At 44.8% G+C, this 22,109-nt stretch overlaps 1 protein-coding gene across 9 annotated transcripts in view; it reads left to right on the top strand.

Moving 5' to 3' along the window:
- MBNL3 (muscleblind like splicing regulator 3) overlaps positions 1-22,109 on the top strand; it is a 98,812-nt gene that overhangs the window by 68,196 nt on the left and 8,507 nt on the right. For 6 of the 9 annotated variants that reach the window (XM_068697434.1, XM_068697440.1, XM_068697439.1 and 3 more), the window contains 6 exons: positions 3,735-3,935; positions 5,494-5,730; positions 13,787-13,937; positions 16,252-16,287; positions 18,517-18,611; positions 20,114-20,187. In XM_068697434.1, coding sequence (XP_068553535.1) covers positions 3,735-3,935; positions 5,494-5,730; positions 13,787-13,937; positions 16,252-16,287; positions 18,517-18,611; positions 20,114-20,170 — 777 coding nt within the window. In that variant the 3' untranslated portion in view covers positions 20,171-20,187. The remainder of the gene's footprint in view (positions 1-3,734; positions 3,936-5,493; positions 5,731-13,786; positions 13,938-16,251; positions 16,288-18,516; positions 18,612-20,113; positions 20,188-22,109) is intronic. The other 3 variants (XR_011101202.1, XR_011101201.1, XM_068697437.1) reach the window with 2 other exon arrangements.

The following is a 22,109-nucleotide window of genomic DNA, read 5'->3' as shown; positions in this document are numbered from 1 at the left end:
TATTCAAAAGCTTTGTCATGATGCTTCATTAGTGTTGTTCCCTCATCAGTGATTTGGAGTTGCATTGTTGGGTTTTGCATCGAAATTACCTTAGCAGCCCTCTATCAGGGGCTCACAGCATGTGTGGCTGTCCACTGATTATAAGACATTTTTTTTCTAGTGTGCAGTCAAAATATTGATCTGTCAGGCAAGTCTTTTGCCCAGCTGCAATCACAAGAGATGAATGGGAGGTATGTTAAGGAGAAGACTGCTGTTTGGAGTAGAAATTACAGGCGGGTTCTGGCTGCAAGGAAGAAATTTGCTTCTATTCCCTCGGGACAGGCCTGGCACAGGGGACCTGCACAGACGTAAAGGGAAGAAAGATTTGGCTGGCAGCATCTTTATTACTGGTACTGATGCATAAGCCAGACTGGATTTCCCAATCCAAGACAGGCAGCCGGGGCTGGCAGTGAGCACAGCCCATCTTTTCCCCTCATCAGCCACAATAAATACAGAGCTCCCTGATGCCAGCTTACAAAGGAGCAGTTTTCAGTGCATTTAACACGCATCAGACTTAGACACCCTGTGTTTTTAGGTTTAATGCATTGAGTGAGGTCTGTTCGTTCTCCAGCTGTGCATCTGGATTTTAATACATCCTTCCCCTAGCTAGGCTTTGCCTCTGCTCTCCTGGGTTTCCTAGAAATAGGAGCCATGGGTTGGGTTCAGACTCTTATTTAAATACGGGATTTTCTGGGAAGATCTGCTAACAGGTGTGGCCTGAGGAGGGCTGGGGAGCTGCATCAGCACCCAGCAGGGCAGGAGAGGAACGTGCAAGTCTCCCAGTGGCAGTGCCTGCACGGCTCCTAAGTTTTAGTCCCCTGCCCTCGGGCAGGGTGCGGAGCAGAGCTGTAGCTTTCAGTCAGCAGCATCAGATGCATGGTTCATGCAGGCAGAATAAACAGCTATGAAACCTTGGGAATGCTGGAGCAGATGCCAGGCAGGGCATGGAAACAGGTGAATAACTGGTAGCAGTAATAAAATAAAAACCATCCTGATCCTTCGTGTACCCCTCTGTAGGCCCCAGAACCGGGAATAAATAGCACTCCTTAATTGCTCTTCATGGACGTTTCTTTCACTTGCTTCACATCAGGTTCAGGTCTGTTAGCTTGTGTTTTGTGTTGCTTGCTCCCAGTGAAGAAAGGAGATGCCCATGAGAGTACGGCTTCGTAGATGGGGACTGTGTTTCAGGGAGCAGGACCTGCCTCCCAGTCGTAGTGGTTTTTGTGGAGAAGCTGGTATATATAATCTCTTCGGGAACATTTCAAATATCCTGCTACATATTTCTGGTGAATTCAGGCACTGTGAGGCATTGCAAGCCCCCAGCCTTACTCCCTGGCTCCACAAATGCCCCAGCATCTTCCCCTTGAGCAGTGGGAGAAGTGCCTCTCCCTCCATCCACACTGCTCTCTCAGGATACCTGGGATTCCTGCTGTATTAGGTGCTGGAAAAACATCGAGTAGATTTGCCCACATGTCTGTGAAAGCCGCACGTACTGCAAGGTTCGAGCTACTATGGATGCCTAAAATAAGTGCTGACAATGTGTGTCAGGCCCTAGCATAATCCTGTGCAGACTGGCCAGGCTGAAGAAGCGCCTTAAAATAGAATTAACAACGTGCATTGTGACAGAAGTACAGCAAATGCCGTTGTAATTACTAGTGCTTGTAGGAAAGAAAATAGCCCAGTGGATACTGCCTTCTCACTAAAGTGTTCAGGGAGTCACAGTGTTTGAAGATCCTTAAAGAGCTTTTCTAGCAGCAAAAGGTGTAATATGTCTGGGAGCCACTGAGAAGTGACAGAGAAGAAAATGATTTATTAAAGGGCTGTGGACTGGAGGATCTCTGGGTTTAATAGTTAGTCTCCCATCAGCTCAAGCAGGGCTTGGATCAGGCTCAAAAGAAGGAACATTGGAAATCCCTCTTAGAACATTATTTGGTTCACTACATTTAAAACACCAAGGCCCACTGATTCAGGAGGCTGTGTCTTGTCATTGTGGAGAAGAAAGTGGGATGTATGCTGGAGGTGACCTTTCCTATCAGCACAGGGGCTGCTGCTATCACTCTGACCCTAAGAAGAGGGCATCATTAGGCTAAAGATAGGTTAGGTCAGCTTAGCTGGTGTTACTGTGGGTTAATTTATTCCAGACCACAACGAGCAATGTGTTTTCTAGTATGTCAAAGTACTGGGATGAGTGTGCTTTCAGGAAACAAACTGTTCACATACACTTTCTTTTAGAAACCCATAGGACTGGACATACAAATGCAAAGGCAAGGAAGGGGTGATGCGAGTGGCCAAAGCTATGCCTAAGGCCATTTTGTAAGCACACTTGTGTTTATCACTAAGCAGAGGCTCTAGCTACTGAGGACAGTGTGGTGTATGCCAGTAAATGTGATCAGGCTTTAACTGTAAGCCAGAGTTTCCAGTGGAACAGGTGACAGAAGGAAAAATAAAAACAGTTGCAAGTCACGGGGTGTTTCCCCTGGGCTTTGTTGAGCCACTGTTAGGAGAGTAGAAATGCTTCCTTGCAGGCTCTTGCCATCTGGGTGGTCGGGGGTTACTTTACATCAACTGGGATTGGTTCCGTTCCCAAACACACCTCAGATCTGGTGCTTGAAAGTTTCACAAACTCCCTGACTATAGGGGCTATTCACAGACTTAAACTCCTAAGCAGGTATTGAATTTTAGTATGATCTTGCCTACCTAGGAGAATGGAAATTCTTCTAACAGACTGGAATTGCTGGAGAAGTTCAGGCAAGGGAAGCTGGTCTCTGGCCAGCTGCACTCTCCTCTGCTCTTCTTGCAGGGCCTGCCTAGGGCAATTAAGGATTCAGGAACAGTCAAGGTCTTTATGGCCTGATGTTCTGTCTCCTCATGGGAACATCGCTTCTCGTAGCACAGGTGGGGTCCTGAGCCTGTTACTGGCCCACCTGAACGAGCCGTCTCACCTGGCATGCTCTGACCTTGTCGCTTCCAAGCCAGCTACCCATCTGTTCTTGCAAATCTCTGAGGTCTGGCATATTGTGTCGCTAATGATGTTGGTGTCCTCTTGTAGCCATTCTCGTGGAGTGTAGGCGCATGATGTTCCTGTAAAATGGCTTTTGCCTGGAGGATGTTGTCAGTCTGAAACCTGTCAATGTGCAGAATGGTAGACCTTGAAGGGTATCAGGGCAGAGATGCCTCACGACTCTGAATGATCCAGTTTGTCTACCTGAGCCAGACTATCCATGGTAACCTGAAACTCAGTGCAGGTTTATAGTAAATTCAACCATGTAACTAACTGGGTTACCTGCTTCTAGGTCCTGAAGCTTCAGTTTACCTTGAGGTCTCTGTACAGCATTGTGGTGTAGACATACAGAAGCTGAGATATTTATTTGGAAATGAGAAGTCTGTTTTATTTGGGCCTGCCCTAATTGCTGGCATGAAATCCTTAATTGTGTCATTAGACTATAAAGATCATCAATATGCTTTGATCTGACAAATAAAGATGCCTTGTGTTCGGGATGAGTCACAAATTTGTGAGTCAGGAGAAACGAATAGATCACAAGTAAATGGCGATAAATGAATAGATTGAAGAGCACAGCATTTTGATGTTGCTAATCGAATTGTTTAAAAGGATTGAAGTGCTTCAAGGCTTTGACTGGATAATCCAAGGGAGAGCTCTTTAACTAACATTTTGTTTTTCCTTTTTCTATACGCAGACAACGTTTCCTGTGACTCCATCGCTTGCAACAAGCCCCACGATGGCTTTTAGTCCCTACCTGAGTCATGTCTCTCCTGGGATGGGCTTAGTTCCTGCAGAGCTTTTACCAAATACTCCTGTCCTGGTTTCTGGAAATCCTACTGTTACAGTACCAGGAGGCTCTGCTGGGCAGAAACTGATGCGTACGGATAAACTGGAGGTATTTGGACATCTGATTTAATACTGCTAAAGGAAATGAACAGGGCATGTGGGTCCAACTGTTGCACTCTGCTAGCGTGACCTCATGCAGTGTAGTGCAAAGTTAAACTTAGACCTCTCCTAAAACCGGGCTGCTGCCCTCTGCTTGGGCAGACTTATTTGCAGACCAATCCCAAAATCTTATGAGGTTACTGGAAAACTGGGAGCGCTCACTCTTCTGATTTCAGTAGGCATTAGAGCAGGCATGGAATTGTTGTTTACTGTGTGTGATTTGCCACGGTTACAAAAAAAAAAAAAGGCAAGTAGATAGTCTGCCCTTTAACTGAGTTGAGTGGGAGATGTTTTGGAATGACAACAAGAGGGTGGAAGTAACAGACACTTCCCTTGTCTTGAGACAAGCTTACTAAATTTTTACAGAAAATATCAAGCATTATGCTGTTGGGATTGCTGAGTACAGGGCATTGGAAAGACATTTCTCCGGCAGGCTTGCCCTGACAGTTGGCTGGGCATGCTGGGACTTAGTGTTGGAGGAGTTGTATACATCTTTCAGACCCTGAGCAGAGGCTCTGTAGGAAATAAGGGCTGAGGACTTGAATGCAGAGGCTCCCGCAGGTGTAAATTATAACACAGGAAGGTAGTGGAAAAGGGTGTAATTTCAAAACATATTGTTTTGTGTTATGTGCTTTGTATTGCATTGCTGATTGCCTCCTTTCTCACGTGACAGCTCACCTTTCCCTGCACACAGTCTGATAGCATTCCGGTATGTGATTTACGCCACTGGCTGTAGGCCTTTGCAGTGTTTCTTAATTCTTTCATACCTTCAGACAAGGAAGCCTTGAAGATCCATTTTGTGAAACCTTTTTCTCTACCTTTGCTGCTTCAGTGCTCATAACTTATGAGGAGCTGCACGATCTTTTTAAGGCTAGCAGTTTTGGCAACTCCTTATGAACACATTGCAGTGGAATCAAATGCGCTGTCATGTAACCCCAAGGTCAGAGTTTTATTATTGAGGGTAGTGAGACTATATACATGGAAGAGGTTATTCATATTTAAGAATAAGAACCTGTTGCAAATACCACAGTTTGCAACATTTAGAATTAAAAGTCCTACCCATGAGTATGCTCCATAAAAAGAATATATATATATACATATGTATATATGTATAAAATTCACCTGGGACACAAATGGCAGAGTTATTAAAATATTTTTTTTTAAACTTTAGAGGCTGGGGAGGAGTACTGAGCTCCTCGAGTTTTGGCAAAACACCATTGACTTTCCAAGTTCAGGATTCAGGTCACTTTCCGTTTTGTACAAATTCTGTACTTCACTTACATTTGGTAATTGGCATTGGTAACAATGAGTTTTCCTCATCTTGTGAACCAGTTATGAGTAGCACCTGTCCCTGTGACTGTCTAAGTGGTACCCAAGAGCATGAATTTAGAGCATGAATTTAGAATATACCCATAATTTAATTCAGCCAAAGAACTGATATTCTGTGTTGAAAATACTAAATGAAGAGTAGCGTGATGTCTTTCTCAACAATGTGACTTTCTTTTAAGGTTTGTCGAGAGTTTCAGCGTGGAAATTGCACACGTGGTGAGAATGATTGCCGTTATGCTCACCCTATAGATATTGCAATGATAGACACAAATGAAAATACTGTTACAGTTTGCATGGATTACATCAAAGGTCGATGCTCTAGGGAGAAATGCAAGTACTTTCATCCCCCTGCACACCTGCAAGCCAAAATCAAGGCAGCTCAACACCAGGTGAACCAGACAGCTGCAGCTGCAATGGTAAGTAGAGCTCTTATCAAGCTATATTTCTATTGCTGAGAGATTTCATTTGTGTTATATGTGTCATTTGCGGAAGAGTATTTTGTAAATTGCTGAATAGAGAGCTGAGAGCATGTGCAGTGTGAATCCCATCTTTCCATCCTTTGTGTGTGCTTGCTGTAGCATGAAGCACTGAGTGAGGCAGTGCCATCTCACCAGTTAGGGATGCAGTGTTGAACCCTGTGATTTTCTGACAAGACATCATGAGGTGAAGTGCATCAGGCCTGAAAGCAAGTTCAGCAGTACACGGAGCAAACACCTTCCTGCTAAGACGCAGGTGTCAGGTTAGCTTCCTCAGTACACAATGAAAGGAAAAAAATATTAATGTTATGATATATCCTTTGCAGGGGAATCTTGGCCTGTTGAAGTCAGTAGCAAAATTTCCACTTACTTCAAAGCAGACAAGGTATCAATTGTTCCAGCCTAGCAAACAGGAGGCTTGTGCCTATTACTTTAGCCAAGGCTTAGTGAAATGACAAGTCTCAAATCAAGGATCACTTCCTGATCTGTTTGATACTTAGAGCCTGGTAAGGATGGTCCCACCTGCATTTTAACTTGAATTGTGATTCTAATACCTAGAATTATAAAAAGTCAAAGAAAACTTACGAGCATGGATCAAATTCCTAGGTAGAGTGAATGTTTGCCATTCTGTTGACTTCCCTTTAATGACACCTTCATTCTAGTTGGAAACTTGTCTTCCAACAGTACATTAGAAAAATCTAGTTGTACTGTTGAAATTGTCCAGAGTGGAGACGATATTTATGTTATGATTTTTTCTTGTGCCCTCGTGGCAAAAAGGGCCAACAGCATCCTGGGCTGCACTAGGAAGAATAATGTCTGCAGATCAAGGGGGGTGATCTTTCTCTTCTCATTCCTGGTGAGGCCATAACTGGAAGGCTGTAGCCAGTGCTGGGCTCCCCAGTGCAAGAAAGACATGGACATACTGGAGTGAGTCCAGCAAAGGATTCACTCAGATGAGTAGATGAGTGTCAGATGCTCCAAGTTCTTCATCATCTGAACTACACTGGGAAAGGCTGAGAGGGCTACAACAGCTGGAGAGAGGGATGGGAGAGGGTAAAGAAGACAGAGGCTTACTCTTCCCTGCAATGCTCAGCGAAAGAACAAGAGACAGTGGGCACAAATTAAAATACAGGAAATTCCATATGAATGTAAGAAAAAAGATTCCTTACTGTGAGGGTTGCCAAACACCAGAACAGGTTGTTCCATCCTTGGAGATACTCAAAACCTGCCTGGATGCAGTCCTTAGCAAGGTACTTTAGTTGACATTGCTTTGAGCAGTAGGTTGGGCCTTTCCAGTCTTATCAGTTTTGTGATTACATGAATAACCAACATTAAAAAGGTCCTTGCCTCCTTTTTAATTTAGAAGTAAAGATACTAAAATTTTTCCAAAAACCTTTTTTTTAAGACAGTTAAGAAGGTTGCTTATCATTCATGGTGAAACATAGTACAAAAAAGGGGAGGATTCACAAATGTTTTTCACATTACCGGGAATGTAACTTGAAGAACCAATTTATAATGGAGTATTTATCTCTCCTGAACAGTTTATTTGTTATATTTCTTATTGTTTTTATTGTTATTGAAACAGCAGCCAAGGTCTGTTGAAAAAGACCCTTCTGAAATTAAACTCTTGTGTTTTTTACAATTGACACTTTACTTTTTCACTAATAATATAGGACACTGCTACTTAACTAAAGCCAATGCATGTTTTATTCATGCTGCTGGCTTCTCTTAAAAATGTAATTAACCTTATTTGTATGCTGTTAACTAGAACCTTTAAAATATTTATTGATGGCTTGTTGCATCACCCTTGCCACCAAAACAGCTTACATTATTCATTGACGTTTTAAGTTTTGATGCATTTCCTGTACCTGTTGAGGAATAAGACTTTATATTAAAGCGAAGACTGGTGCCCAGTCTTCTTGGATCAAAAATCACGTGCCAGAAAAATGCGTGTAATAAGGCCTTCTAAAATAGATTTGGAATGATTCCAAATCTAAATTCAGAAGACATTTCTGAGGGACACAATCCTGCAGTTACTTTTCACACATGAGTAGTGGCTCTACTCTCTGCAACTTGGCTCAGGACTGTGCAGCACAGCCGGGTGAATTGGGTCAGGCTCACTCCCTGGTTCAGGATCACACTTAAGCTGTGCTTGAACCTTCCTTCTTTACCAGTGGTCCTTTTCCTGCCATGAGCCCTCCTGCTGACCTCCACATGTAGCTGCAGAATTAGGGCTGGAGCCCAGTGCGAGTCCACGTGCAGGTGCTAATCCCCAAGCACTCCTCACCAGCTGCAGTGAAAATGCTCTAGGGCACACGCACATGATGTTATTTCTTTATTTCTGAAATTTACTGAGGCAAAATAGCTGACTAGCCACTGGGCCAGGTAATTACTCAGACATCCCATGTTGTGCATGCCTCGTCTTTTTAATATATTGTATAATGCATTCATTTTTATTTTTTTCTCTTCACCTCCCCAAAATATGGCTCTCTTGACACACCTCTGCTTGCTGTTTTTGTTACTGTGCTTGACCCCCCTCCCTGGCCCATTGCCATCATGTGCTCGCTGCCTGCTAATTAAGACTCAGCCAGCTGTCAGATCACTGAAGCGACCGCTCGAGGCAACCTTTGACCTGGTACTTGGACCTTTCACCTTCTCGCTTTGCACGTAACCATCTGCATGAAAGCCTTCCTCGCTTGGTCTGTTGTGTTAGTGCCTGGGGAGACTGCCCATCCGGGTCAGAAATGTTAGTGTCCTTTCAGACATGCCGATCCTGCACCCACACGCCACCCATTAACCACGTGAGCTTTTCCTTCTAAAGCCCAGATGTGTTTTGGAGGCACAGAATAATCCTGGGGGCCTTTGTGGTGGCAGGCAGCTCAGGATTTTGAGCGACTTTTTCCAAACTACAGCAGCAGAGTTGTGAAACGCAGCGTTTTGGTGAGGATTTAACTCCATTAGGTCTGCACTGTGCTGGATATGCCACAGGATTGGGTGGTGCAGGATAGATCCTGTTCCTGCCACTAAAGGCAGAGATGCTTTTTGTGGTGTGCCCAACAACATGGCCTTGCCTGGCAGTGTCGTGCTGGTACTGTCCTTGGCAGGGTGTTCTGTTTGATGGGCACAGACCAGATTTAGGACTTCTCCAATCCTTGCTGTTTCCACTGTTGAGAGAAGCAGAGAGAGCTAAGCAGCATCACAGAGATTTGTGCTGGGAGCTGAAGCAGGTGTAAGGCAGGACTTTGATCGTGTGTTGGGTAAGCTGGGAAGGCCATGGCTACTGCAGCTGGCTCTGGCTCTGGTTCCTCCCCCTATATCAGTAAAAGCACCTGGCTCTGGGTGCCTGTTTGCTTCTGCCTCAGGCATGGGATCTGCTTTGCAGCCTTCTGCCTGCAAATTGCCTTCATGCAAGCTAATTTTGATTATTTTCTAAGCCCCAGATATATTTACCCATCTTTGTGATCCCCACAGTAAGGCAAAAGTCATCCTCCCGGCCTGCTGTCAGTCCTGGCTCTGTAGAAGACAATTCCTTCTCAAATCACCTCAATGTGAGGTATTTAATACATCCTAAAAAAAATCTAGTCCCAAAGCTGTAGGTGGAAAGGGAAGAGTGGACACAGAGTCCTGAAACCTTCAAGCCACTGTTGCTCACCGTTCCCAGCACTGGGAAGCACAGCTGATCTGCTCCCCTTCCCCTCTGGCTGGGCAGATTCCTTGTATGAGCAAGGATTCCCCCACCTTTCTCATTCCCTGTGTCTGGTTGTTCCTCACCCCGAGGCTGAGCAGGTCACCTTCCCAGGGGTCTCAGTGGGATGAATATTCCCTCCAATGGCAGTGAATATTAGCTCAGGCAGGGAGGCTGTTTTTCCCAGAATGGGAATGTCAGCGTGTTTCTTTAAGCTCTGTTTGGGGAAAATTTAAATGAAAAGAGGTTGTGTTGAGTTTGGCCAGAGGCAAAGCCCCTTTGGCAACTTCGCAAGACTTGAGCTGTTTTTGTTGGTGGTTGTGGTGGTTTTTGTGTGTGTGTGGTGTGTTTTTGTGTGTGTGTTTTTATTTTTTTTTTTAATAGTCAGCAGGCTTCCCTGTTGCAGCTTTAGACAGCAGCATGAGGAAATCTTGTTAGGGGCCAGCTTCCGCCAGCAGGCTGGAATTACACTGTGACTGACACAACAGCCTCTCAGTGCTCACTGCTGGCACAGGCACAGCCCCAAAGCCAGCTTAGACAGTGACCTACGTAGTGCCTCGCTGCCCTTGCTGAGAGCCACCTCGCTTAGGAGACAGTCTGGCTGAGAATGGGAAAGCCCAGTAACTCCCCTACCCTCCCGACCTTCCCCGCTGAACAAAACCTGATCAGATAAGGGACTTTTAATAGTCTTCCTGCCTTGGAATATCTGAACGTTTTCAGCTATAATGTTGGAATATGTCACCTCCTCTGAACCCTTTGTGAAGGCTGCACCAGAGAATGATTTACAGTGCCGATAAGAACACACATCATCTTCAGAGGAAACTGCTCAGATTGGTTCCCCTGCTTGCCAGGGAATGGGTGCAACCTCTGCCCTCTTTCAAATCATTCTATCTGTTGTGACTTGGACTGAAGCAGCAAGTCAGATACAGAGCCAACCCCTCTAAGCTAAGTGCAAAGGAGTGAAAGTGCGATCTGCTCCCAGGAGATACGGATCTGAGGGGAACTTTGAGGCGCAATTAAATTGTTTGTTGCAAAGATTTAATCCAGTTCCTGTCTTGCAAAAAAATAACAAGAGAGAGTTGTTAACCTGCACGTGGGAAATCTTGACTTAGGCATGCATTGCATTTTTGTCTGTCATTCAGGCTGATTTATTTCTATGCCATGCAGAGAAGTGACAAATCTTTTTGTTCAGATACTCATATTCCAGCAGGAATGTGGCTTTCCCAGCCCAAAATGGGAGACTGCCTGGCATTTTTCTAGTGGGAATTGTTCACTAGGATCAGTTCGGGCTATCAAATAGATACTGAACAGAAAAAAAAAAATTAACCCCTTCATGAGTGCAAATGGCCTGATCATGTTACAAAAGTTGCATATCTGTGTGCACGTGGAGACAATAAGAATCAGAAAAGGTTACTGTCAGCTATCAAAGGTTACTGCTACATCTGTTTTGACTGAAGTTTGTCCAGAGGGCAATGACAAGCAGCACTGTGTACCAAACAGCAGGGCAAACTGTCCACTTGCCCCACTCTCAGTAGCTGCAGTGGTGATTAACTCAAGAGTTAGATAGGTTGGCAAAAATAGGAGTTCTGCAGGACATGCTCTGGTACGGATGCTTCCCCAAGAGCTGGCGTGGGAGAAGGACACCCAGAAGGCTGTCAGAACAGGAGCAGACCAAGATAGGCTCTGACTCTTGTGCCCAGGGAGCTCAAGTGGCAGAGCTGGCCTCTGGGCTGCACAGCAGCCACTGCAGTGTGCTTGCTTCTTTAGGAGACTGTAGAAATGTTACGTTTATTTGGGCTTCTTCACCCCAGCTGCTGTGTAGGCATTTCCCAAAGGTGCTGTTCAGGCAACAGAAATGGAATTGCTGTAGCTGCATTCTCTCCCATGCCCCCAAGGGGATGAAGCTGGGTAGGTGGAAGCACAATGTTAGAGAGACAGCAGGGCAGACTGTTGTGCCTTGACATCCCTGTGGCTTGTTTGTGTTTATATGCCACCTCTGACTGCAGTGCTGGGCTCAGGAATTGTCCCATGTGTAAAGAGACAGCACTTCACAGTGAGATCTCAAAGCTTTTGGCACTGACAGTAGGGATAATGAACTTTTTGGGGTGGTGACAGCCTTTGGCCAAGAAGCAAGGAGTCAAAAGTCCATTACGTGCCTGGCACAGTTGCTTTGCTATAATTAGTAATTTCTTTTTTCTCAGGCAGATTTTGGAAAAAGCATGTTTTGCAATCAGGCGCAGTAAGGAATATGGATTTAAGCAGCAAGTTCTTCAGTTACTGTAAATCTGTAAAGCACCTCTGATGTCAGTGGAGTTACTACAGTCTCTTACAAGCTGCAAATCTGTTTTGTGCCTGAAGGAACATTCATGGAACCATCATTAAATAGACATGATGTATATAAAGACAGATTTAGTGTAGATATCAGTGGGGGCTCCCCTAAAAATGGAAACGCTTTGATCTTTACGTAGAAAACCTCATCCTAAAATATAGATCTTAAGCAAGAGGCTTTGGTTTCTGTCTGAGAATGCTGGCTCATGTTTGACTGCTCTCTCTTGATACTAGCCAGAAGAAATCTAGAAAGATATCATTAAGTCGTAATGCTGGCACTGGATGTCTGCTAGCATTAGCAGAGGATGTGTGCATGTCTGAGGGCAGTTTTGCAAATGCAATTTCTTCTACTTATTTATTTTTTTAATATTAAAGGTACCCCAAACCACCATGTGAATAGCAATAGGTTGGAGTAATGTTTTGCCTGGAAGTGTCTTAATGTTTCTCAGATGAGCAGTCTCCTATAGCAAATTAACTTTAAAGTGAAACCTGTTTCTAGATGGTGACAAACTGTTGCAAGCTTTTGGTTATATTCTGTTGCGTGTTGAACTTCATGATATTTTAAAATACCTCTTCCCTTGTTGTGTGTTAGTCTTCATGACATTTTAAAACCTTGTGTCCTTTCTTACAAGTACTATGTGTTTGTAGCCTTAGCTCTTCATTAGCTAAACCTCCCCTAATACCCACCCTTCGCTGTCATTTATTCAAAAAAAAAAAAAAAGAAAGAGGAGTGATAACCCTATGGTTCAGCCATTGCTTTACTACATGATATAAAACACAACTAGGCAGAAATGACCTGATTCTGCATGACTTCCACGTGCGTAAATCTCATTGACGTCAATGGGAGTGTTACGTGCAAAAGGACTGCAGGGCATAATTAAAAAGGACCCTTTTCTATCACAATGTGGAAAAAATTGTGTTTTTTGCTTGGGTACAATGAGAAGCTGTAAATCATTAGACACGTTTCTGTCTCCTAAGAACCTGACATACTACTTCGCTGTTGAGACATGCTTTTTGAATGATGAGTACCTTACTGAGAGAAGTTCCTGAGTTGGGTTAATGCTTTTTACCAAGTCTGATCATGAAACAGGTTTGACGGGCTGGAAGAAGCACTGTGGTGTGATAGAACAAAAAGAAAGGATTTGCCTGATAGCAAGACCCACCCAAATCTTGTTCGAACAGCAGATTTGTCAATGGCTTTTTCCACTGTTAATAATGAGCAAGCGGTATTTAACTGTTGGAGGCCTTCTTCTAGTGCTGTGCTACTAGAAATTGGGAGCAAGTCCAAATCTACTGTTTGTGAGCTTTGCAGCTGTTGCAGGCAGCAGAGAATCAGGCCTATTCTTGGCTATGTTGCTCAGCCTCACTAATAACAAGTGGAAATGCATTTTACTATGAATGTGACATTATATGTGTAATTGGCAACAGCTTTCACTTGACCACCTGAACACATGGGTCAGCTGCATACAAGAGTGCACACTCCCACAAATGCACACATCCATGTAGGCAGGTATTGGAATAAGCAGAGGCAAGCATCCCTAATTTTTCCATGGCACTTATTACTTACGCTAATCTTTTTGTTTTTAAATAGTCATCTACTGTGTTTCTCTTAGCTGGTATGTTTTTTAAATGCTTGTTGCCTGCAATTGTGCTTTGTGGTATCCTGTCCAGATGATCACCTCTTCCCTTCTTCCCCCTCATGCTTTTTTTCCAAGTCAGTCCTGCTGAAAATCTTCCTTAGTGTTTCCTCATTCTGGACTCTGCCCCTGTCTCCTGGTGCATTTACTAACTGCTTACCTAGTGAAGCTGTGGTTACACCTCCAACTTTTACTGTGATTTAGCTGCTCTTCTATTTCCTGTCTGCTAAGTTGATACAGTTGCAGGTGATTTGCAGCCGAGACCCCCTATTATTTATTGCATGCTCTGTCTGCTTTTGGGTCTCTTTTATATTCCACTTGTCTTTAATGACTCCCTTATCCACAGGCCCTGCCGCCTGGTGCACTTCAACCTTTACCAAAGAGGCCAGCACTTGAAAAAAACAATGGTGCCACCACAGTCTTTAACCCAAGCGTTTTCCACTACCAACAGGCTCTAGCCAACATGCAGTTGCAACAGCCTACGTTCATCCCTACAGGTAAGTGTTTCCTTGCTTTCCCCATCATCATTGCTTTCTTTTTATGGCCTAGACATTGAGCTAATAAGCAGATTTATAAGAGTCCTTCACAAAAGAGTATTAGTTTATAAAGTCTCATGTTAAAAAATCAGTGGAAAGTTAATGTATGTTTGACTTTTTTCCTTCACCTAATACAATTTAGAGCTTTTCACTTGTAATGATCCCTTCTTAGCCTTCTCTTTTTTCTTTTTTTTTTTTTTTTTAAGCAAACTAAGAAAAATGTCTGCATGTTTCTGAATTCACACTTCCTGTTTCTCCTCCTTATGGTTCAACTAGTTAATCCCAAATTAATTCTTTGACTCTTGTGTAGCTATATTATGGACTCATGTTAAAATGTTTGGTGGATCTCTATGTAGAGCTGTCCACTCACTTCAAGCTGCAGGTATCTTTCTAACCTTCTGTCTCAGTGACCTACATATTCCAGCAGCTGTGATGTTTATGGAGGGAATGGCTCATCTTTGGTAAATACAAATCATATAATCCTCTTTAAAGTCATATATTTTCCTCTTGCGTGTCTTTTGACCAGTATGATAACCTAAGATTTTTAAAAGCAATTTAACTCCCAGCTTTTATTGTACCTTTAAGGTCTCAGAGTAAAATTGAAAGATGCAGTTCAGTAATTCATATAGAAACTGAAATATTGACATGGCAGATGTGATAGCTGACTAGCCAATTAACCTCTTCACTGTGGCCAAATTAAAACCAAAACCTGCTTAGTACTTAGTAAGTACTGAAAGTGGCCAAAAAAGGAAATATTCCAGAGCTGATAGCTCATTTTTAGTATCAGTATTTTCATTGCAGAGCATCATATGAAAATGAATGCCTGAAGTTTTTAATGTCTAATGCTGTATTCATATGCCAAATTTTATATTTACAAAAACATACAAAGTCTTTCTCTGGGCTGTCCATGCAGTGAACATGCAGTGGCCCTGGACCTTGGCCTTGCCATTCCCTGAGGTCAGGGAAAAAGCTTTGAGATATCCCAGTATTGACACCAAACTGCATTTCAGGTGTGAGCATGGATCCAGAGAGCTGAGACCTAACCACTGGGTTCATGTGGCCTGTATGTTATGAGAGTACTTGGAAATATTCAGAATTCAGTAGATGCCGGAATGTTTTTCCTGGGGAACTGGGTCTTGTATGAAGAGATGGATGGAGGGACTAAGCTGGAGCCTTGTGCTCTGCAAAGTGCTCTTGGAGTGGATCGGTTATACCAACCTTACCACAACTTTTTCAGATTCCAACTAAAATACAACCTCAGAAAACAGACACTTTCTAGAAAGTGAAATCTGTGAGCTGGCTACATGCTTCCCTCCCTTGAGGTCGCAGTCTTCAAAGCTGCCATAAAGACCTACATTTCTGATGCAAGCACTATAAATTAGCTTTTACCCAGAACTCTTGTAGTGCTGTTGTGCCCTGTCTCATGGGAATAGAATTACACACAGGCAGATGTGTAACAGGTCTATTTACTGGCATCTGCTCTCATCTGACGATATTAACACTGGTCAGAGGAGTAAACTTCCAGTCACAGAGTGAATCTCTGATGAATTTACACATCCACGTTTTCCCTTCCTGATGCATCAGGCTGAAAATCTGGTCTAAGCCTTTGCAGCACTCTTGAAAGCAAAGCAGAGAGGTGGCATGTAACAACTCACATGGCTGGGAGTGGAAGTGAGTGGTTGTTTTTGTTAATTTCGCCTTTTCAGTTATTGAGAGATCAGCATCATGGTTTCCCATCGAGCCAGGGGGAGTCAGAGTGAATATTCAAAGTGGTGTCAGAACTGCAACTGTTTCAAATCTAAAAGCAACTGCCTCTTTCAGTTTAAACTGGAGACTTTGAATCCCAATCCTTGCTTTCAGGAGTAAATTGTTTTTAGAAAATTGGTTTTAACATGAGTGTGTTTTTCCTATAAAGCAAACTTGTCTGTTGACATCATCAGAAAAAAATCAACACACTTGATACCAAAAAAAAACAAAAACCACCAAACAGCCCTGATTTGTCGGATAGATCACATCACCTAATACCAGGGTTGGAGAAGAAATACTTTTTCTACTATCCAAGAATTCAAGAATTAATTTGGTTTGCTATGTTCTCTTAAAACTGAGTTTAAACTATCTATGTATCAACATGCAGAATCTGTTTTGCATGTGCTTAAATACTGAATGCTGCAAAGAGAATACCTGCTTTTTAGTTAAAGTGATTTCTAACACTGAAGCTTCACTAATGAAATATCCCTTTTGTTCATCTTTCCACGCTTCAATGCATGGTGTGCAGGGTCAGTTCTGTGCATGACACCCACTGCAAGCGTTGGTAGGTTTTTCTACACAAACTTCTCAACTTTTCCTAATCTGAAAGAGACAGCAAATTAGTATGCATCAGTGAGAACCTGGGTGGCTGAGTGGTGTGACTGTCTATCCGCTGTCTTCTTTGAGGCTTAAATGGTTGTATCCCTTTTAATTTCTGTGCAGTGCAGTGTTTTGTGTGACTAATATGAGAATCCAAGGCGATGCATTCCCACCCCTATTTAGTTCTGCTGCAGAGACAAAAATCTGTCAACCTAAATGTCTTTATAACCCATTTAAGTCATCCAACAAAAGAAATATCAATGGGAGGTTACTCTTGGTTTATTATTTTTGTATCAGGTGTATTAGCACTCAGATTTTTGGTTGTCCTTCTGAGGACATTTTAAGAGACTGTTTTAATAAAGGCTTTAAGAAGGAATGTATCCAAGGTCAGCCCCTTTACCAGAGCAGGGTGCTGCTTTTGTACAGTGAGTGAAGAAGAGCTTAAACTGTGGACCAGCTGAAGATTCATCTCTTTAGTAAATTGTCAGCTGTGCAGGTACAAGTTGCTGTGAGGAGGTACCAGGGATGCAGTGAGGCTGAGAACATGCTCTCTGCTGCTAACATAGAGTCTCAGGATCCGGCATATGCTAGGAACCTGTGTGGGTCTTTGAGGGACCCTCCCCTCTCTCTACGGCTGCTGGGTACAGCAGGATGGGTGAAAGCTGAGATTTCATCCTCCAGTCAAGGTTATGCAAGACAGCAGCCATCCAGGAGCGCACCTGCTTCAGCCAGAGTGAGAAAGAGGGGAGCAGGAGCTTTGGGGAGAGAATAGAGCAGGGCCTCCAGGGAACCATTTGGGGTAGCCTGAAAGCCAGCAGCTTTGGCAGAAATGGCTGAGCACTCTGCTCTTGAACATCCCCATCCTTCCAGGCTGCTTTATCCACCTGAGGGTGATCCTGCGGGGCAGGAGGCCCTGTGGGCACAGGGTTATCCCGCTGCTGAACCCTGCCATCGCTCCTGCAGGCCCCAGCTCCCAGTCCTGGTGGACTTTGCTGAATCCTATGTCTGTGCTGAGATGGGCTGGGTGGGAGCACACACAGACAAGCTATGGCTGTGGATATACCTGGGTGACTGCAGTAGCCTCTGAACTGTCCCCATGGAAGGCCAGGTGTGTCTCCAGGGTTTTGGTGCCAAAAAGTTCACTGCTGTCTGCTGCTCTGCGCCCAGCTCTTTCCTGGCCAGGAGGAGAAATCAGTGGCTGCAGGTTGGAGTGATCCAGGGCAGCATCCTCCCCATCCTCCCATGGGTTTCGGGGGTGGCTCTGTGCACCCCAAGAGCATCCCCTCCAGCTCCGCGCTCCATGGGAAGTGCAGCTTCGAAAGGCTGCCGAGCTCCCTGCTGCTGCGTTGTCCTTTCAGATGCTCTTCCTGCGAGTTGTGACCGTTTGAATGCATTCGTGAATTTCTCCCACTCGGCCTCCTCCCCTTTCTATTCCCTCCTACCTCGCAAGGAGGGAATTTTGCCAAATCCTCTAGAATTAGAGCGGAAAGGAAGCACGCTGGATTTGTGCGGAGAGAGCTCGGGCTGCTAGCCGCTCGTCTGCAGTGCCTTCACCCCTGTACTGTGCCGAAACGTCCCCGCTAGAGAGAGGCGAGAAAACCCGGTTGAAGAGCCGCTCTGCGGCTGCTGGCCCGGCGAGATCGTAGCCGTGAAATGGGCCCTGCCAGCGGCTCGCTGCAAAGTGCATCATGTACCTCTGGTTCCTGGCGGGGACGGGGAGGGGAGGGAAGGGGATGAGCTTTCCAAGGCGGGTGGGAGGGTGCGCTTGCCAAAATGTCCCCACCCAAAGGAACGTGCACTGGCTGTGTCTAACTCCCCACGGGTGCGAGCTGACGTGGGCTTTTGCTAGCACACCCGCCCTCCCCCCCTTTGGAAATTTGGCCCTCAGAGTCTAATACATCATTGTTCTGCTTATAAATGTACTAAGTGTTGAGAATGTTTTGGTTTTTTCCTTAATTATAATTGTAATTGGCTTTTCCCCTTCTCTCTTGTTTATTTTTTTTCCCAACGCTGTCTTGCTTTGCACTGTGATTGCATGCTGCGCCCCGATGTGTCCTTCATGACGATGTCACATGGCTTGTTGCTGTGATTCCTGCCACGCCCCCAAATCCACCACATGTTGCCATGGTTACATATAAAAAAAAAAATACGCTCCACCCTCCCGTATGTCGCTTCCATGGTTCCCTTCCGAAAGTGCCCATGATGCACGGTGCTACGCCCACCACTGTGTCTGCAGCAACAACTCCTGCCACCAGCGTCCCCTTCGCTGCAACAGCTACCGCCAATCAGGTTTGGCCCTTTCAATGGCTTTCTTTCACGTGTTCAGATCTCGAGGACCGGGCGAGGGCCGGATCCTGCGCGGTGCCGAGCGCCTCCGGGTCCCGCTCGGCTCGGCGCAGGCTCGGGCGTGCAGAGGCAGTGTGTGCGTGTGTGTGTGTGCGTGTGTGTGTGTGTCTGGGGATCGGTGAGGGGGCACCGGTGCTGGTCCTGCTGCGGTGTCTAACCCAGCCGGAGCGTAGGGATGGGCGATTCTCAGGGGTGTGTGGGCTCCCGGAGGTCTGGGCGCTTCTCTGGCAGCGTGTCCGGCTTCTCCAAAAACCCCGGGTCCTGAAAAAAAAACAGGCTGTAAAACTCCCGACAATGCTGTCGCATTAGACCTGCAGCACTTCTGCTTTCAGTCTCAAGCAGAAATACCACCCCGAGCATCCTTCCCTGTGGTATTTTGGCATGTCCTCTCCTGGCTGGAAAGTGGAAGTGGGAACATGAGGAGGTCTGCCCCAGTGCAAGATTGGGCTCTGAAAACAATCTCCCCACTCCCCCCAAAAAAAATGAAAAACGGGAGTGAGGCAATGAAGTCTGAAGCTTATTTCCATCAGTAACATGTCACCCATCCCTACAGAAATTACTCTGGATGTGCAGTACGTGCCGTTGTAGCACTGCCATAAGTGTACAGGACTTCATGCATGTCTGCCAAGCCATAATTCTCTCCAAAACTTTCCTCTGAAGATACTGAGTTGTGATGGCTGCTTCCGCACCAGTCCTGAACTGTATATGCACAATCTGTCCTAGTGATGCTTCCTGATAATTTGGTGTGCCACAACTTTTCCCAGTTAGACCAGAGAAATTTCAAGTGCTTTCCCCACCACTCCCCAATACCACTTGTAGCATTTTTTTAGTTCTTTGTCCTGCTCTCAGGTTTAGAGCTGTAGCAAAGAAAATGGGGTATCACTTTATTCAATAGGATGCTATTGGGCATGCTGAACGCCAGCGTTATCTCAGGGGGTATCCTGTAGTCTTTTGCTAGTGCAAGGTCATAAAGCTTTCAGAAGAAGTTTTGCCTGCATAAGTCCTCAGCAGTTTTTTACTGCTTGCAGTAGGTATTGCTATTCTTTTTGTGTGCTTTGTTGTAATTTTCAGGCAGAGAAGGTCTTACTCATACTTGTATCAGTCATGAGAGGAAAGCAGAGATTTCTGTGCAGTGTTGCTCTGTGGCTGTATGAGTCTGGACAAAGTTACGCTCCTTATGTTTCAGCCAGCTAGCTTCAGGGCATTTTGTCTTTCTTGTAGTCCATGGAGTTAAAATCCCAGTACAATTACCACCACTCCACGAGGCATCCATAGTGATGCAACTGTGTTGTACTTAATGTGTGGCAAAATAAAGACAGCTTGGGAATGGATCGTGTTTTATAAGACACTGATGTACTTACTAACGTGAAACTGAAGACAGAATGAAGAGACTTTTCTCAAGGCAATGTTTTAATGTGTTGTGTTCTTTGTTTGTTTTGCTGTAGATATCCCAGTTATCAGTAGATGAACTGAGTAGCAGCATGTTTGTTTCACAGATGTAGAAGTTCCCGATAGAACAGTAAGTTGTTTTTTGGTATTTCTCTTTACGGCGGAGTACTTTGTACAAGGGCACTGCATCCCCCAAAAGGGGCTGGTTTGGGCAGAGGGACTGAGCCTGCAGGACCCCGCTGGCTTTGCTCTCTACCAAGTCAACAAGAAATTCAGCAGCTGAAGCACAGATATGGACCAGCCTTGTAGTTTACAACAAGCCATGTTTTGTTGTGTCTAAAATACCTGTTTCATGGTATTCATAGCCTCCTGTCTTGCATCCCCCTGAGTCTGGCAGTTGTGTTTACACGTAACTCTTGCTCTGCACAGCTCCCAGGTGCCTGTAGGTGCCTCAGGGGGTTGTGCTATGGATGGTAAAGACTGCTCTGGTAATGAGTCAGCTGAAAAGGGGAAACTTCTGTTTTGCTGTTAGCGGAATATTCCTTTTCCTGGGGTAAGCAGGTCTGGGTCATCAGCAGCTGCTGTGCCTCAGCAGGACTGGCTCGGTATGGGCACAGATCTGCTGTTAACTGCAGTAGGGGCCTGGCCCATGACAATTTGCTTTAGAGATCCTCATACATCTTTAAGATGAATGCCACAAGCAGTATTCTTCACACTACATGGAAATCCTGGGCTTCCCTAGGCTGCTGGGTTTCTCTGAATGTGAATAACAAAGTTGTTTGTCCTTTTCTTTGACTTTGAGTGATTTAAGGCCTTAGCAGCAGTCATTTTTCCATTGCTTTTATTTGTAAACATTAGCTAATGTTCGTAAGAGAAAATCCCTTGGGGCTTTTAGTTCATCGCTGTATTTTTCACCCCAAGACACAAAAGAGTAGTTCAGCCACTTCAACAGGAAATCACCAGATTTTCCCAATGCAGGCCATTTAGCGTGCACAGATAGGCAACCTATTTCTTCCATAGGTCACATTTACAGGCAAGTACTTAAATGCTGGAAATTAATTTGGCAAGCAATTCTCTAATTATATCTTTAGCAAATGACAGAAGTTACTCATGTTGGTGGTGGCCCTTATCTCTGGTGACCTAAATAAGCTGTTGTATGTATAAATGGCCAGCTAACTGTGGCCGTCGACCCCTTTTAGTCTAGGGGTGAACACTGAGGTATCCCTGTCAGTTGAAAATGTTCTGCATTATGCAATGTACTGCTCTCCTAAACCACAGACAGATGTGTATGACCATATGTATGACCCACCAGTCTGCCAGAAGCTCTTGGCCTCTCAACACCTCACAGCTGCAGGGTGTAAACCCCCTTCATAGACTGGTAGAAAAGGGCTATTTCCCCCACTGTCAGGAGCCCTTGTATTTTGATCCCATATCTGTGTTGTTTCCTACCATATCCATGTGTAAACTAAAGGCCAGCAAATCTCCCAAGCACACGTCGTTTCATGCTGCCACCCAAGCATGTGAAGTTGTGCATGTGCTCAAGTTTTTTTTTGCCAGATAAGGATCTTCACTGACATTTCTCAGTGCCAAGGGGTGAATTCCCAAAGCTGCTGTGAGTAGGAGTTCTGTTATAGAAATACTTGCTGCTCTGGCAGATGTTGTTCTTTTTCTTCATGGTTGACAAGGTCCTGGTAGCCAGGCTGACTAGCCTAGCTCTTTACAGGGAGGATTTTCACAAGTATATCCAAGGAGAGGAGATTTGCTTGCAGAAGAGGGTAACCTGGGCACAGGGTTTGTATGTTCATATTTTGTCTCTGAGCCTGATTCATATTTGGCTCCCTAGGATTAGATTTTCATGTGAATATATGTGGCTGCCTTCAAAGGAAATAGGAGCCAACAGTGGTCAGGGATTCCTCCGGTCCTCTCATTAGTCACTCTCCACCTGCCTTCTTGTCTCACAAATGGAGCTGTTATTCTCCCACCTCCCTATTTCATAAATTGTTTTTTCAGCATGTGTGAAGCACACTGGAAATGGAAAGCCTTAAGTGCAGA

Source organism: Anas acuta, chromosome 13 (genome assembly GCF_963932015.1).
Source record: "Anas acuta chromosome 13, bAnaAcu1.1, whole genome shotgun sequence".
NCBI classification, from domain to species: domain Eukaryota; kingdom Metazoa; phylum Chordata; class Aves; order Anseriformes; family Anatidae; genus Anas; species Anas acuta.
The sequence above is the reverse complement of the archived record's forward strand: the minus strand, read 5'-3'. Positions and strand labels throughout refer to the sequence as shown.